The 14,435-nt window shown below is 40.9% G+C and overlaps 1 protein-coding gene across 1 annotated transcript in view; it reads left to right on the top strand.

Annotated features, from left to right (window-relative positions):
• The window catches only part of SUGP2 (SURP and G-patch domain containing 2), a 45,816-nt gene extending 35,341 nt beyond the window's left edge, over window positions 1-10,475 (top strand). The window contains exons 10-11 of the mRNA XM_015810706.1: window positions 7,563-7,680; window positions 10,198-10,475. Of these exons, the coding sequence (XP_015666192.1) occupies window positions 7,563-7,680 (118 nt within the window). The 3' untranslated portion in view covers window positions 10,198-10,475. The remainder of the gene's footprint in view (window positions 1-7,562; window positions 7,681-10,197) is intronic.
• The last annotated feature ends 3,960 nt before the right edge of the window (window positions 10,476-14,435 follow it).

Here is a 14,435-nt window from a genome sequence, read left to right as displayed (position 1 = left end):
GGAGCAGTCAGGGTTGATCTCTAGGACTGACCGGTTTGATTGCCTTGCAGTCCAGGGGACTCGCAGGAGTCTTCTCCAGCACCAGAGTTCAAAGGCCTCAATTCTTTGTCGCTCAGCCTTTCTTATGGTCCAACTTTTACATCCATACATTGCAACTGGGAAAACCATGGCCTGGACTTTTGTTGGCAGGGTGATGTCTCTGCTTTTTAGTATGCTGTCTAGATTTGCCATAGCTTTCCTCCCCAGGAGCAAATGTCTTTTAATTTCTTGGCTGCAGTCCCCATCTGAGGTGATCTTGGAGCCCAGGAAAATAAAATCTGTCCCTACATATAACTAAACAGTCTTCTTCCTAGCAATTTCCCACTTAACAGTGGACAAGCTAAATTGTCTCTCCCAGGGACCATCTTTAAAAAAATCCTAGTTGCTATAAATGTGTTTTTAATTAGATATTTTATATATAGATACAAGCACACGTTCATATATGAATACACACATGTACTTAATTAGTTGGTGTGCATGTGTTGAGATTAGCAAGTAGCCAGGTAGCTTTTTCAGGACTATTGGTCTCTGCCTCTGTTTCTTTAAAAGAAACTTAGTAAACCATACCGTACACTTGACTTGTGGGGACCTGAACTATCAGAGGCCGCAGTCTTCTTCTGAAAACCATTTCCCAGAAATCCAAGGTCCTACTGTTCTCTTGTTCCCTTTGCAACATCAAATAGTCATTATGTGAAATAGATTAGATGATAGGTTTTCTGGTCTGTCGTAACAATGTGATTCTTCTTCGCATCAGCGTGAGCTCTTGAGATCCTGGTTACGTACTTGTGCTAAACTCAAGGGTTTATTTCCTTGGGAGATGCGTTTGAGGTGGTACTTATTGCCTCGATGCTAGCCTTTTTGTGAACAAGTATTTCTGTAATCCTCCCATTTTCTCTCTGCTGTATGCTCTTGAAGCCAATCCAATGTCTTTCGGTTAAATATTATTGTACTCTAGCTCCCATCAGCCCCAGCCAAGCACAGTATATCCATGATAGCGGATGTTGTATTCGGTATCTGAAGGACTGCAGGTTCCCTCCCTTCATAGGAGTGTCTTTGAAGTTGTCCAGTTTTCCTTCATAATGTATCAGATTCCTGCAATCTTTCCCTTGCCTTATCTCAGTGGTGGCGAACCTATGGCACGCGTGCCAGAGGTGGCACTCAGAGCCCTCTCTGTGGGCACGAGCGCCATACCTCGGAGATGGCAACTGTCCCTCTTCAACCAGCCGCCCGCTAACTCACTGAGGTCCCACGTGGCCAGATGCATCCCAGCATCCATGCACTCACTGGCCTCTGTGTGCAGGGGCCGATGGTGTCAGGCAGCAGCTGCCCCGGCCTCTGCCCCGCCTTGCCCTGCGACAATGGCACCCCCACCCTGCCTCACCTCGCCTTGCCTCACCCCGCAGGGCTTGACTCCCTCTTCTTTGTGGCAGCCCCCGAGATATTGGAACACTGCTATCATGTCCCCCCTCGTCCTTCTCTTCATTAAACTAGACATACCCAATTCCAGCAACCGTTCCTTATATGCTTTAGCCTCCAATCCCCTAATCATCTTTGTTGCTCTTCTCTGTACTCTTTCTAGAGTCTCAACATCCTTTTTACATCGCGGTGACCAAAGCTGGATGCAGTATTCCAAGTGTGGCCTTACCAAGGCATTGTAAAGTGGTATTAACACTTCACATGATCTTGATTCCATCCCTCTGTTAATACAGCCAAGCACTGTGTTGGATTTTTTGGCAGCTGCACCATACGGCTGGCTCCTATTTAAGCGATTGTCCACTAGGACTCCGAGATCCCTCACAGTTGTTTCCACCCTCTGTCCTTGAAATTTCCCCCAAGATCCCTCAGCAACATGATCACTGATGGAACTTTCTGAACCACATCTGACTCTTCTCCATCGGTCTTTCTCTTCGTGCTAACAAACTGGAGAGGGTTCAGTACCTTCTAGATCAGTGGTTCTCAACCTTTTTAATGCCGTGACCCCAACCGGTCGTAAGTCGAGGACTAAACCAGTCGTAAGTCGAGGACTAAACCGGTCGTAAGTCGAGGACTACCCAACCGGTCGTAAGTCAAGGACTTTCCCTGCCCGGGAGCACCGCGCATGCATGGTTCCGCCCCCTGCGCTGGCCGAGGCGTAACTGGCAAGCAGCAGAGACGGAGCAGGCCAACCACCAGCTGGCCCAGCTCAAGGGAGGTAAGGCACCCGCCGGAAAAGGGGAAAAAATGGCGGACAAAAAAAATGGCGGACAAGCCTTGCTTGGTGACCCCCATGAAATGGTCGATCGACCCCAAATGGGGTCCCGACCCACAGGTTGAGAACCACTGTTCTAGATAATCTCTGTAAAAGAAAGTGTGACTATTGTATATAATGATGTGATAACTGAACACCAGACAGAGGAGCTAGATTGTTTTGTTCCATGGCAGAATTGCCCATTTTCCTTTTGTGTTTTTCTTTTGTCTCGTAGGTTAGTAATCTTCCAGTACTAATCACCGCTGATTCTTTTCCAATTTAACATTATTCCCAAGGAACAGAACGCAATAGTTTTAAGTCTGGATACCTTTCCTTTCATCAGAGATGTCATTTGATCCCATATTGCATTAATCATCACCACCCAAAATATTGGCAATATTTCATTAATTTCTATATTATAAGCTATGTTATAAGAGCAGAGTGCCTCAGCCACTAGTTAGATGACGTCAGTTGTCATGTTCTTTGCCACAAGGTGGGGTCTAGGAAAAAATAGTATTGCAGCTCTGGTCTCAGGATAATGGCAGTGCTCAACACAAGGAATCCACTGTATGTTTTCCGCTTCTTAAGATGCTGACCTACTTCGACGAATCCTTTCCGAGCAGCTTTTGCTCAGGATGGTTTGGAAGTATTCCAGATCTTCCTATGCTGCTCTGGCTTTTTTTAATTCAAACCAGATCTAGCCATTTCTTATTCTTGCGCTCTCTTTCCTGGGAATTATGAACTTGGCTCTAATCTGTCGGGGGCTTCCTGAAGACCAGATCATGTACCACAGCTTTTTTCTTTGATCCTCCTATTCTGCAAGTCCTTTAAATATCAAGACTGCTTCATTCCTAATGGACCGTTCACCCGTGTGAATTGATCCTTTATATAACCGCCGACCATGCATAAGACGTAGGTCAGAATCTCAGAGCTTTATAGCAGTACAAAATAAAAAATAAAAAAAATTGCAGAATTGAATATTGCAAAGACAAAGACCCCCAAAGAGTCTGTACCTATTCACACAGAGTGTTTGTTTTATCATGTTTTGGAACAGAGAGAACTCTGCGCAGTGTATAATAAAAAATATATATCTCTGGATTAATAAGGTCTCCACATTCATCCCAGAAGGTGCCACTACGAATTCTTAATGAAAATACAACACCTAAATCTTCCTGTCCCTCCCGGTCAATTACAATAGGTTCCCCTTATTGGATGGTGCATTATTAGATACATGGTGGATTACTATTTGATGATTAGAGTCAAAACAGATCCAAATTATTTTTCCATATCGAGATAATTGATATAAAAGGCTTGAATCTTGCTTTTACAAGTTTGCTGTTTCTTTCACCATGATCTACACATTTGGAAATATTGTTCTAAGACAAAAATTAATCTCAAGGGTATTCAGAAAACCCTTACTCATTATGTCTCATTTATCTCCTTTATACTTTTATACAGGACCGCTGCTTTAAAAAAAGGCATCACTCTCATTCCTTCTAATCCAATTTTTTTATAGATTAGAAGGAATGCGAGTATATATATATCTGGATTCTGCATGTAACTCAGAACAATTTTTTTCCAAGTTGCAAACCTTAAAAAAGCAGCACATCCAAAATCTTTTGCTGTGGTTCATTATTGTTGTTAGTTGCGAAGTCGTGTCCGACCCATCACGACCCCATGGACAATGTTCCTCCAGGCCTTCCTGTCCTCTACCATCTTCTGGGGTCCATTTAAGCTCACGCCTACTGCTTCAGTGACTCCATCCAGCCACCTCCTTCTCTGTCATCCTCTTCTTCTATTGCCCTCAATCTTTCCCAGCATCAGGCTCTTCTCCAGGGAGTCCTTCCTTCTCATTAGGTGGCCAAGTTGAGTTTCAACTTCAGAATCTGGCCTTCTAAAGAGCAGTCGGGATTGATCTCCTCTAGGACTGACCGGTTTGATCGCCTTGCAGTCCAGGAGACTCGCAGGAGTCTTCTCCAGCACCACAGTTCAGAGGCCTCAATTCTTTGGCGCTCAGCCTTTCTTATGGTCCAACTTTCACAGCCATACATTGCAACTGGGAAAATGAGGTTCACAGTACTTAATAAAAACAGGCATTCAGTGAATCGCTTGGCACCAGAGATGCAACAGAGTGCTTGCTGCTCTTTTTGGGGAAGCCGGAAGATTAAAAGGAAAATGAAGAGAGCATATTGGTGATCATCATTAGAGATGGCTACATCTTTGAGGTCCATTATTTTTTTTAATAAGATTTTTATTGATTTTTTCATTCATTCAATAGTACTTGTTCAACAAATGTGTTATCTAAGTTTACATTCACTAATACAGATTTAATTCCTAATCCTTTATTCTTTCCTCTAGCCATTGATAAAATAAGTCTCAAGTTTGGTAATATTCCATTTCTTCCTTTCTTTCAACCTTAAAGTCAGTCTTTCCATCTCCGCACATTTTAGTATTTTTTTAATTATTTCTTCATCTGATGGTATTTCTTCATTTTTCCAATACTGCGCGAATATAATTCTTGCCACTATTGTTACATGTAGAATCAAATATATGCTTTGTTTATCAATCTTTTCTGGCATTATACCTAATAAAAAAAGTTCCAGTTTAAAATCTACATATTTTCCCAACATCTTTTCTAGCCACATACTTTTTTCCCAATAATTCTTTGCTTTGGCACATGTCCACCAAACATGGCAATAAGTACCTGACTTGTGTTTGCATTTCCAACATCTATCTGACATGTTTTTAAACATTTTTGCTAATCTTCTTTCCCACAAGTTTTGCCATTTTTCTAATTCTATATTGTATCCAAAACTTTTTGCCCATCTTATCATTGTTTCTTTAACTTGTTCGCTTTCCATTTTCAAATTTAATAGAAAATTATAAATTTTCTTAATTAGTTTCTCATCAGAGGTTAATAATATCTTATCAAACAAGGTTTGCTCCTTATAAATCCATACAGTTTAACTTCTTTATCATATCCAACTTGCATTTGTAAGTATGCCCACCATGATAGATTGATACCCTGATTTTCCATTTCTTGTTTAGATTTTAAGTTCCCTTCAGAATTTAGTCTCTGTATATCCGGATTTTTTCAAAATTGACTAAATTTGGGTGTACGAGTGCTTCCATTGTTGAAAGCCAACCTGGAATTTTCAGATATATTTTACATTTTATTTTTTCCCATGTTGATAATCATGCATTTCTTATGTAGTGGTTTTGAAAGGACTTATGGATTTTATTTTTCCCATACCATAAAAAAGTGTGCCACCCCAGTTGTAAATCATGTCCCTCCAAATAAGAATTATCCATTCTTTTACCCAAGTTAATACAGACACTTGATAATATAAGACCCACTCTTGGCAAACCAAAACCTCCATTTTCCTTGGCTTCTTTTAACATTTTCATCTTGATTCTAGCTTTCTTTCCTTGCCAAATAAATTTCAAAATTCATGAATTTAAATCTTCAAAGAATTTTTTCTCAAGTTTTATAGATATTGTTTGGAATAGAAATAATTTTTGGTAGTATATTCATTTTCACTGTAGCAATTCTTCCTTATATCGACAGCTGCAAGTTTTTCCATTTTTCCAAGTCCAATCTTATTTGGTTCAATAATTTTTAAATAATTATCTTCTTTTATCGTTGAACATCTTGTTGTTAAGTATATTCCCAGGTATTTAATCTTTTTAACTATTTGTAGTTCTACTTTTTCTGACATTTTTTTTTTCTTATCTGAGATATTTTTGACTATTACTTTAGTTTTTTCTCTGTTTATTTTCAGTCCTGCTATTTTTCCATACTGTTCTATCTTTTCCAGTAGTTTAGGAATTGTCTCCAAATGTTCTTCTAGGATAAATACCAAATCAAGAGGTCCATTATTTTCAATGGTAGAAGACTTTTGATTCCACTGAGTTACGCCTGTGGAAACAAGCTGAGAAGGCCGTTCCTTTTTCTGGCCTTTATGGCAGCTCCTTCTGTTTTTGTAAGAATGGATATCTTCTGATGGTTTGGTAGTGGATAAATGGTTGGTTTAGACCTTTAGGAAGAGCCAAGTTCAAATCGCTGTTTGATAATGGAGTTTACTGGAAGATTCTCTAGCTCACAGGTCGGCAACCCGCGGCTCTGGACCCGCATGTGGCTCTTTGAGCCTTCTCCTGCAGCTCCCAGCCTCCTCTGCCATTTGCAGAGACAGAGAGAGGCACTTGCGCTTTTCTCTCTCTCTCTCTCTCTCTGTGTGTGTGTAAAAAAAAGTGGCCTCATGCTGTTCTCCGACAAGCTGACAAGCTTATTGGGTGGGGCTCCTGCCTTTGCTGCATCTCAGCAGGAAGCAGGAAGCAGCAGAAAGCAGAAACTCTCTCTCTCTCTCTCTCACTCACTCACTCTCACTCACACTCACACTCTCACTGAGTGGGGGAAGAGGACTATCAGACCAAGGGCAGGAGAGAGCCAGCTTGTCGGAGAACAACGTGAAGCCAGCTTGCCAGGTGAGCAGAAGATCGGAGAGAGGGAGAGGGGGGGGGGAGAGAGGGAGGGAGGGAGACAAAGGGAGGGAGGGAGAGAGAGAGAAACTCATGCACAGCAGCCTCTTTCTTTTTAATTAAACTCTTCAATCAATCTCTCCCCCCCCCTCGCGTGCGTGTGCACGCGTATGCGCGTAAGTGGCTCTTTGAGTGTTTAAGGTTGTCGACCCCTGCTCTAGCTTTTTTTTTTTTTTTTTTTTTTTTGCTAAACCTTCCTCGAGAAACTTATTCATGTCACTCAGCTCCTTGGGAGAAAGAGCAGGATAAAAGATTATTTTTCTGGGATAAAATTCTTACGTATTAGCAGTCTGGGGTATTGCTTAACTACTGAAAGTTAATGCCTTCTAACTCAGGGGTCTTCAAACTTGGCCTTTTTATGACTTGTGGACTTCGACTCCCAGAATTCCTCAGCCAGGCACAGCTGTGCCTGGCTGAGGAATTCTGGGAGTCGAAGTCCACAAGTCATAAAAGGGCCAAGTTTGAAGACCCCTGTTCTAAAAGATCTTCTAAATAACTGCAACAGGTTTAGCTCCTTTGGGAAGGCGATTAGGGGTTTTTTTTGTTTTTTTTGCAAGCCTCAGAAATTTACACCGCAGCTGATTTTTAGGCACCCAATAACTCACAGATCAACAACTGCAAACTTGATTATCTTTTTGAAAGCTTGGCAGCTAGGGGTGTTCCCCCCCCTTATTCATCCTGCACTTTGTCATCGGAGCTGACAGTAAGAAATTGAGATGATCTCCATGTTTATTTTAATTTTGTTTGCCTCCTGTAGGGGCTCTACCTCGGCAGGGGAGGGCTTGGGTGTTGCAGGAAAGAACAAAGAGGATACCTTTGCTACGTTCCGTCAGAGAATGATCCAGATGTACTATATGAAAAGAGCCAATAAATAGGTAGGTGTGTAAAACGGAGCCAGTTGTTTTCGTTTTAAATGGTTGCAAGAGTAAAAAAAAAAAAAAAAAAAAAAAGTCCGCAGAGATTTTTCTGCTTTTCGCATTGTTGATTCGTGTTGAAAATCCAGAATGACATAACTGACGTTAAATTCTGAGGGCTGTAGAATGCCTCCATTGCTGTTTGGTCTGGCGAGAAATTGATTTCAGTTTTGGATCTTTCCCAGTTCCTTCCCAACATACAAAAAGCCTAGAATTTAAACATCTCTGGTATCCTGAGAGAAGATAACCTGCTTTTTAGAAGCAGGAGCAGTCAGTCCTGCTTTTCATCAGAAGTCACCTATGATTTAGCAATAATTGATAATGATATCCCAATCAATTCCCCTTCAAATGTTTTAAGCTGTAATTCCTAGCAGCCTTAACCAGCATAATGTCCAGGCTGGCTAAATTATGGTCAGAATTGCGGGCCTTCCTGTTGGGACCCAGTAGGGGAGCCCACTGTATTTATTTGGAACAAGGTAGACTGGATTATTCCTGTTCCAAACAGGTGAAATTCCTCCATTTTTTTTCTCTCAAGGTCAGCGTGTCAATTTTATCATCTTTAATACGAACTCCCGGTATAATTAAATTTGTGTAAATTCTGCTATTTTCACCAATTCTGGAGTCCGGGAAGTTGCTTATGAAAAATTCAGCAGCAGACCAAAACCATTACCTTAGCATAAATTTCATGAACTTGTTTTGGGGACCTTTACCAACAATCGGTGTGTCTGGCCTCCTCCCCAAAGATGTGCAGTATTTAAGCCAGCCTGAGTGTCTTTTGTTCACATTCTCGGATTGCCTTTTCTTAACTTCCATGATATGTCTATTTTATGTCCTGTTAAATAAATATGATTACAGTTTGTTGAAGGTGGCGATTGGACCTCTTCAAGATAACATCTCTTTTTTCCATGAGTCTACCAAGGCTGCCACATATATGGCAAAGACTTACGTTAATCAAATAACATCTTGTACCATTAAGACTCTTGGGTGTAAAACCCAGCTTAAAAACTGTGATTATTCACAGCATCCTGATTTGATTTTAAAATTCTTGCAGATTACTCATACTTCTTAATTCCGGTAGCGTGTTTGCCATCAAATTTGTCAAGTCTTTCAGTTTTTCTATGATTGTCTCCAGAAGATGTCTTCATCTTGTTGGTATTACCCTTTTTTTTTTTATTTCAATTCTCACAGCCATGGAGTTTCTTTTCCCCACCACATTCCACTTTGGGGTGGGGTTTGAAATATGCATGATTCCCCACACTCGTTTTCATTTTAAAAACTTGTGATGGCCTATATTGCAGTACCTAGTTTCGTATTCTCCTAGTTGCTTTCTTGAGACAAGCTTTAGAGCTCCAGGAAATGCCAGATAAAATCATGGCACAGAATAAAAGCTTTGAAGAACATGCTAGCAAGCAACAAATGATGTGTTCCATCACTTTCTAAGACAATCGGAAGCCATTGATACAAATCAACTGCTTCGTTGCTTGAACCGAAATATTTGCAAGTACGTTTGAATTGTTGAAGAATTCTAAGTAATTCCCATCCTCCAGGCCTTTGGGATCCAGTCCTAACCCAATGGACACTGCCTTGAAGCCTAGATACCATCCTGATATCTTTTTCTGTTCTAGCTCCTTGTTTTTAGGGTTGTTGGTTTCTCTTTCCTTGTACATCACAGAGCGTCACATCGCAAATGTTTGCCTGCTATCAAAACAACTAGTTTGATCTGTAAACTTGAAATACTCTAGACATGCAACTTCTGTTGGGTTAAATCATCCTTTTTTTTAAAAAAAATATGTTTTGTTTAATAGTCAGCTTTCCTATTCTTTCAAGTTGCTTTAAAAGCATTTTCTCTCTCAACTTCAGACTTTGCAACAGTTGAGATGAATATTCAAATGTTTTCTCTTATGCTCTGGGGGAGGCACTTTCTCAATCCAGTTTTTCTGTGCCTTTTGTGGGCCAAAACTGAGCTGTCACTTCTTGGGAGGCATCAACTGAAGGCTCTAAATCTCCAGACAGGGGAAATGATGGTTTCTTTGAACCCAGTTTTGATGGGGGTGACCTTGCTGATTTCAGCTTGCTTCAGAGCTGCACGAGTATATAATGAACGCTCGAACATTTAAAAATACGAATTCTCTTACTTGGGGGTGGTGACAAGGAGAAAAACATTTACCTCCAACCCTCCCAGATTATTGCGATTCTAATCAGTCTTCCTTGTATGAAGATTTGATCTGGGACAAAAATTATACAGCAGCAGCACTGGTGCTTTTAAAGTGTTGCTTTTCAATCGATCCTATGTTGGATATTTGGGTTTCCTAACCAAGCTTCGTGGTTTTTTGTTTGTCTGTTTTGAAACCTGCTTTAGCAGGCAACATCTACCAGCAAACGCCTGACTGCATTTGCAAAAAAAAAATAAAAACAGTTTTTTTAAAAAAAATTCCAGTTTCAATCTGTGTCAGTTCACTACCTTTTCTATTATTCTAGTTTTCCAGGCTCTCTGATAACGAAGATTAGAAGCATCCAAGAACATTTTTCACTCCCGTCACTAGGGTGTCTCTCTCTTCTGTGTCAATTTTGGTTTGGAATGTTTGGATTTTTGAAGTCCTCAGTCAGATATTTTTCCTTTCTTCTTGTAAAACCTATCAGTATTGACCAGTAATGAATAGCAAATTGTTAGCCAATGATTGATCTTAACGTTTCTTTTAAAATATCTTAATGGCATGTAATCCTTTTATCAAGATCTACAATAAAAAAATCAGTAGAAAAAGCCAGGTTTTGTTTCATTTCTTGAATCTACAAATGTGGGATAGTTTTCACAAATAAGTGCTCGTCTTATGAAGGGAAGGTATGTTCGGGGAAAAAGTTGGGTCACCCTTTTAAATAGTAACTACATGAAGTATTAATACCACTTTACAATGCCTTGGTAAGGCCACACTTGGAATACTGGATCCAGTTTTGGTCACCACGATGTAAAAAAGATGTTGAGACTCTAGAAAGAGTGCAGAGAAGAGCAACAAAGATGATTACTGGAGGCTAAAACATATAAGGAACGGCTGCTGGAATTGGGTATGTCTAGTTTAATGAAGAGAAGGACGAGGGGGGACATGATAGCAGTGTTCCAATATCTCAGGGGCTGTCCCAAAGAAGAGGGAGTCAAGCTATTCTCCAAGGCGCCTGAAGGCAGGACGAGAAGCAACGGGTGGAAACTGATCAAGGAGAGAAGCAACCTAGAACTAAGGAGAAACTTCCTGACAGCTAGAACAATTAACCAATGGAACAACCTGCCTCCAGAAGCTGTGAATGCTCCAACACTGGAAGTTTTTAAGAAGAGACTGGACAGCCATTTGTCCGAAATGGTATAGAGTTTCCTGCCTGAGCAGGGGGTTGGACTAGATGACCTCCAAGTTCCCTTCCAACTTTATTATTATTATTATTATTATTATTATTATTATTATTATTATTATTATTATTACTATAGAAGGTACCCAAAAAGCAGAAAAAAGATGAATCTGGTGGGGTTTCCTCAATGAAGCCGATCTAACCTTGTATGGTGCCAAGGTTGTCTTTGAAGAGGATGTCTCACATCCTTCTAGAGAAGGAATATAATCGTGAAGCTTTTCTTCCTTTCTGGATATCTATTTCAGACTGAGCTCGTGCTCTATTAATATTGATAGTAGCAAAACAAATAGATTGACTAGTTCACACTCATGTGTCATTCCTCAAAAAAAAACAACCTCACATTTATTACTTTGATGGATTAATTCATAAACTTTCTTAGGGAACCAGTTAGCACAACCAATCTTATAAATGCCATGCATAGGAGGCAGATGATTAAATGCAGTAATTAATGACACTGGATGACTAGATTTGTAAACATATATGGTACACTCGTATATCACTGCTGCTAGAGGCTGTTCTAATTGTGTCTAGCGGGCTGGGGGTGCAGCTAACAACCTGAACAGCTCAGTCCTTAAACTCAGTAACACGCTACACTATCCTGGTAGTTAATTGGTGACTTGGTGGCAACTGAATTAATCCTAACCATGGTTAAGCATAGAGATAGTCCTCGACTTACAAGTTCACTTAGTGACCATTCAAATTTACAGTGGCACTGAAATAAGTGACTTATGACCATTTTTCACACTTCTGACCATTGCAGCATCCCCAGGATCACATGATCAAAATTCGGACGCTTGGCAACCGGCTCATTTACGACGGTTGTAGCAGCTAGAGGTCACGTGATCCCCTTTTGCGATCTGACAAGCCAAGTCAGTGGGGAAGCCAGATTCACTTAACAACTGTGGCAACAAAGATCATAAAATGGGGCAAAATTTCACTTAACGAATGTCTCACCCAGCAACATAAATTTTGGGCTCAGTTGCGGTCGTAAGCCGAGGACTACCTGTATTCATCTCACATACACTTGCATGTTAAGTGGCTCAGTTGACTTAGTGCAGGGGTAGGCAATCTTGGCATAGCTGGCTCAGGAATTCTGGGAGTTGAAGTCCACGAGTCATAAAAGAGCCAAGGTTGCCTACCCCTGACTTAGTGGATCATCTGAACTTGGGGCTTGGTTTGTGTCTCTTGGAACCTGATGGCAGTATGCAGAATAATAGTGTTGTAAGAATAAGAGAAGCATGTATAGTAGAAGCATGGAGGTGTTATGTATGCCTATCCTGATCACTGCCTTTATGTTCTTGTTTTGGGCCTTTCTGTGAAATATTGCTCTCCCAGATTAAGAAAACAAGCCAAGATTTATGTGCTTAATCTGAGTCACCTTGGAACAGAGTGTTCTCTTGTGTGTTTTAAATTCAGCGTGTCCAGCACTTCTACTGCATTATATGTGCCATCTGATACACATGAGAACTGACTGCAGCATGTTGCTAGAGGCACAGGTGCATAATATTTTACAGCCAGAGTGCTTCCAATCAAGGAAATAGGACAGAAATTACTCCACTCTTCTTTTACCCAACCGTCTTTTTCTGATTACTTAAATTGGAACGAATTCCCTAATTATTGATAATATGACTTTGCTTTCTTAAATGGTCTTCCGAACAAAATTACTTCTCCAACGTACGTCTGTCCTGCAAGCTGAAATTTTGAAAACGGGACTTTTAGAGTTGCCTGTGTTATTTATTACTGGCACTTGCTCATCCCAAACCACAGTAGCCTTAGAACTGTGGGTGAGAAAAGGGTGAAGTGACCTAATCCCAAGCTCCCAGAAGGTAGCCATCAAGGGACCACACGGCGCATCTTCGTCGTCTGCCTCAGAACCTCTTCCAGGTCAGTGGACAATTTTGCAAACTAATTTCAGCTTCTACATCTTTCAGTCAGTTCTATTATGGAAACTCAGAACATGATCGGCCTTCTTAAATATTTCCTTTTAATTCGGTTTTTAATATAGATATCATTGTATTTGTATTGTGGTTTTTATGAGGCTGTTAGCCGCCCTGAGTCCCATGAGGAGAAGGGCGGGGTACAAATTAAATTAATAAATAAATAAATAAAATAAATGTTGTGGGGGGGGGGAAGAGGAGGAGGAAGTGTTGATATTTCAACCCTGAGCTACAAATATTCGCCTTCATTGGAAGAAGTGTTGGATATGTTCACAGCCTGGAGTTATTTGTAAAAATAACAATGACGGGAAGTACATACATACATACATACATAGTTTCCTGTCAGTGGGTTCTTCTGCGTAAGACTTGTGAGAGTCCAGTCTCTCACTGGAGCAAGATGGGCCCTAAAAACATTAAGTTGGATTTATCATATTTTGACCAAAGACAAATAACAAACATTTCAAATCCAAAGAGCCGCTTCTTTCCCAAATATCCAGACAATTGAAAATCAATAATTGCTTGACTTGCTATATACTCTCAGAAGAAGCTATTATATGTGCTGTTGGATGAACCGTGACTTTGCCCTTGGTTCACCTCAAAAAGCCCAATCTATGCAGTCCAACGAGACATGAATCTCAGTTCCTCAAAATGCAGGTGGAATGTAATGAGTCCTGGTAGTGCAGTGGTTAGAATGCAGTATTGCAGACTAACTCTGCCCACAGCCTGGAGTTCGATCCCGATGGGCTTGTGGTTGACTCAGCCCTCCATCCTTCTGATGTTGGTAAAATGAGGAGCCAGATGTTGGGGGCAATATGCTGACATTGTAAACCGCCCAGAGAGTGCTGTAAAGCACTATGGAGTGGTACATAAGTCTACATGCTATTGCTATGTAATAATGAAGGTCCATTTAGTTCTATACTTTCCCTGAGAACCATCATTCTTCTAGGCCAGGGGTAGGCAACCTTGACTCTCTTATGACTCGTGGACTTCAACTCCCAGAGTTCCTGAGCCAGCATGTTAACAAAATAACCGAGCTGGAAGGGACCTTGGAGGTCATCTAGTCCAACCCCCTGCTCAAGCAGGAGACCGTCTACCATTTCAGACAAATGGCTGCCCAGTCTCTTTTTAAAAAGCTTCCCGTGATGGAGCACCCAAATAAAATAACCCAGTTATTTTTTCTTTTTTAAAAAAACCCAAATTACTTCCTCGTAATCGTCAACTGGGTTATTTTATGGATTAGGGCCACCTGACCCGGGCTGCAAAAATCCTGACGGTCGTTAAAACAGCAAGAGAGAGGGAAAGAAAGCTTGCTTGCTTGCTCGCTCGACGTCCTGGAGTTCGCTCTTCGTGAAGAAACCTAAGCCAGGGGTAGGCAACCTTGGCTCT

The sequence above is a fragment of the Protobothrops mucrosquamatus genome, unplaced genomic scaffold (genome assembly GCF_001527695.2).
Source record: "Protobothrops mucrosquamatus isolate PMUCROS unplaced genomic scaffold, P.Mucros_1.0 scaffold14, whole genome shotgun sequence".
NCBI classification, from domain to species: Eukaryota; Metazoa; Chordata; class Lepidosauria; order Squamata; family Viperidae; genus Protobothrops; species Protobothrops mucrosquamatus.
The sequence above is the reverse complement of the archived record's forward strand: the minus strand, read 5'-3'. Positions and strand labels throughout refer to the sequence as shown.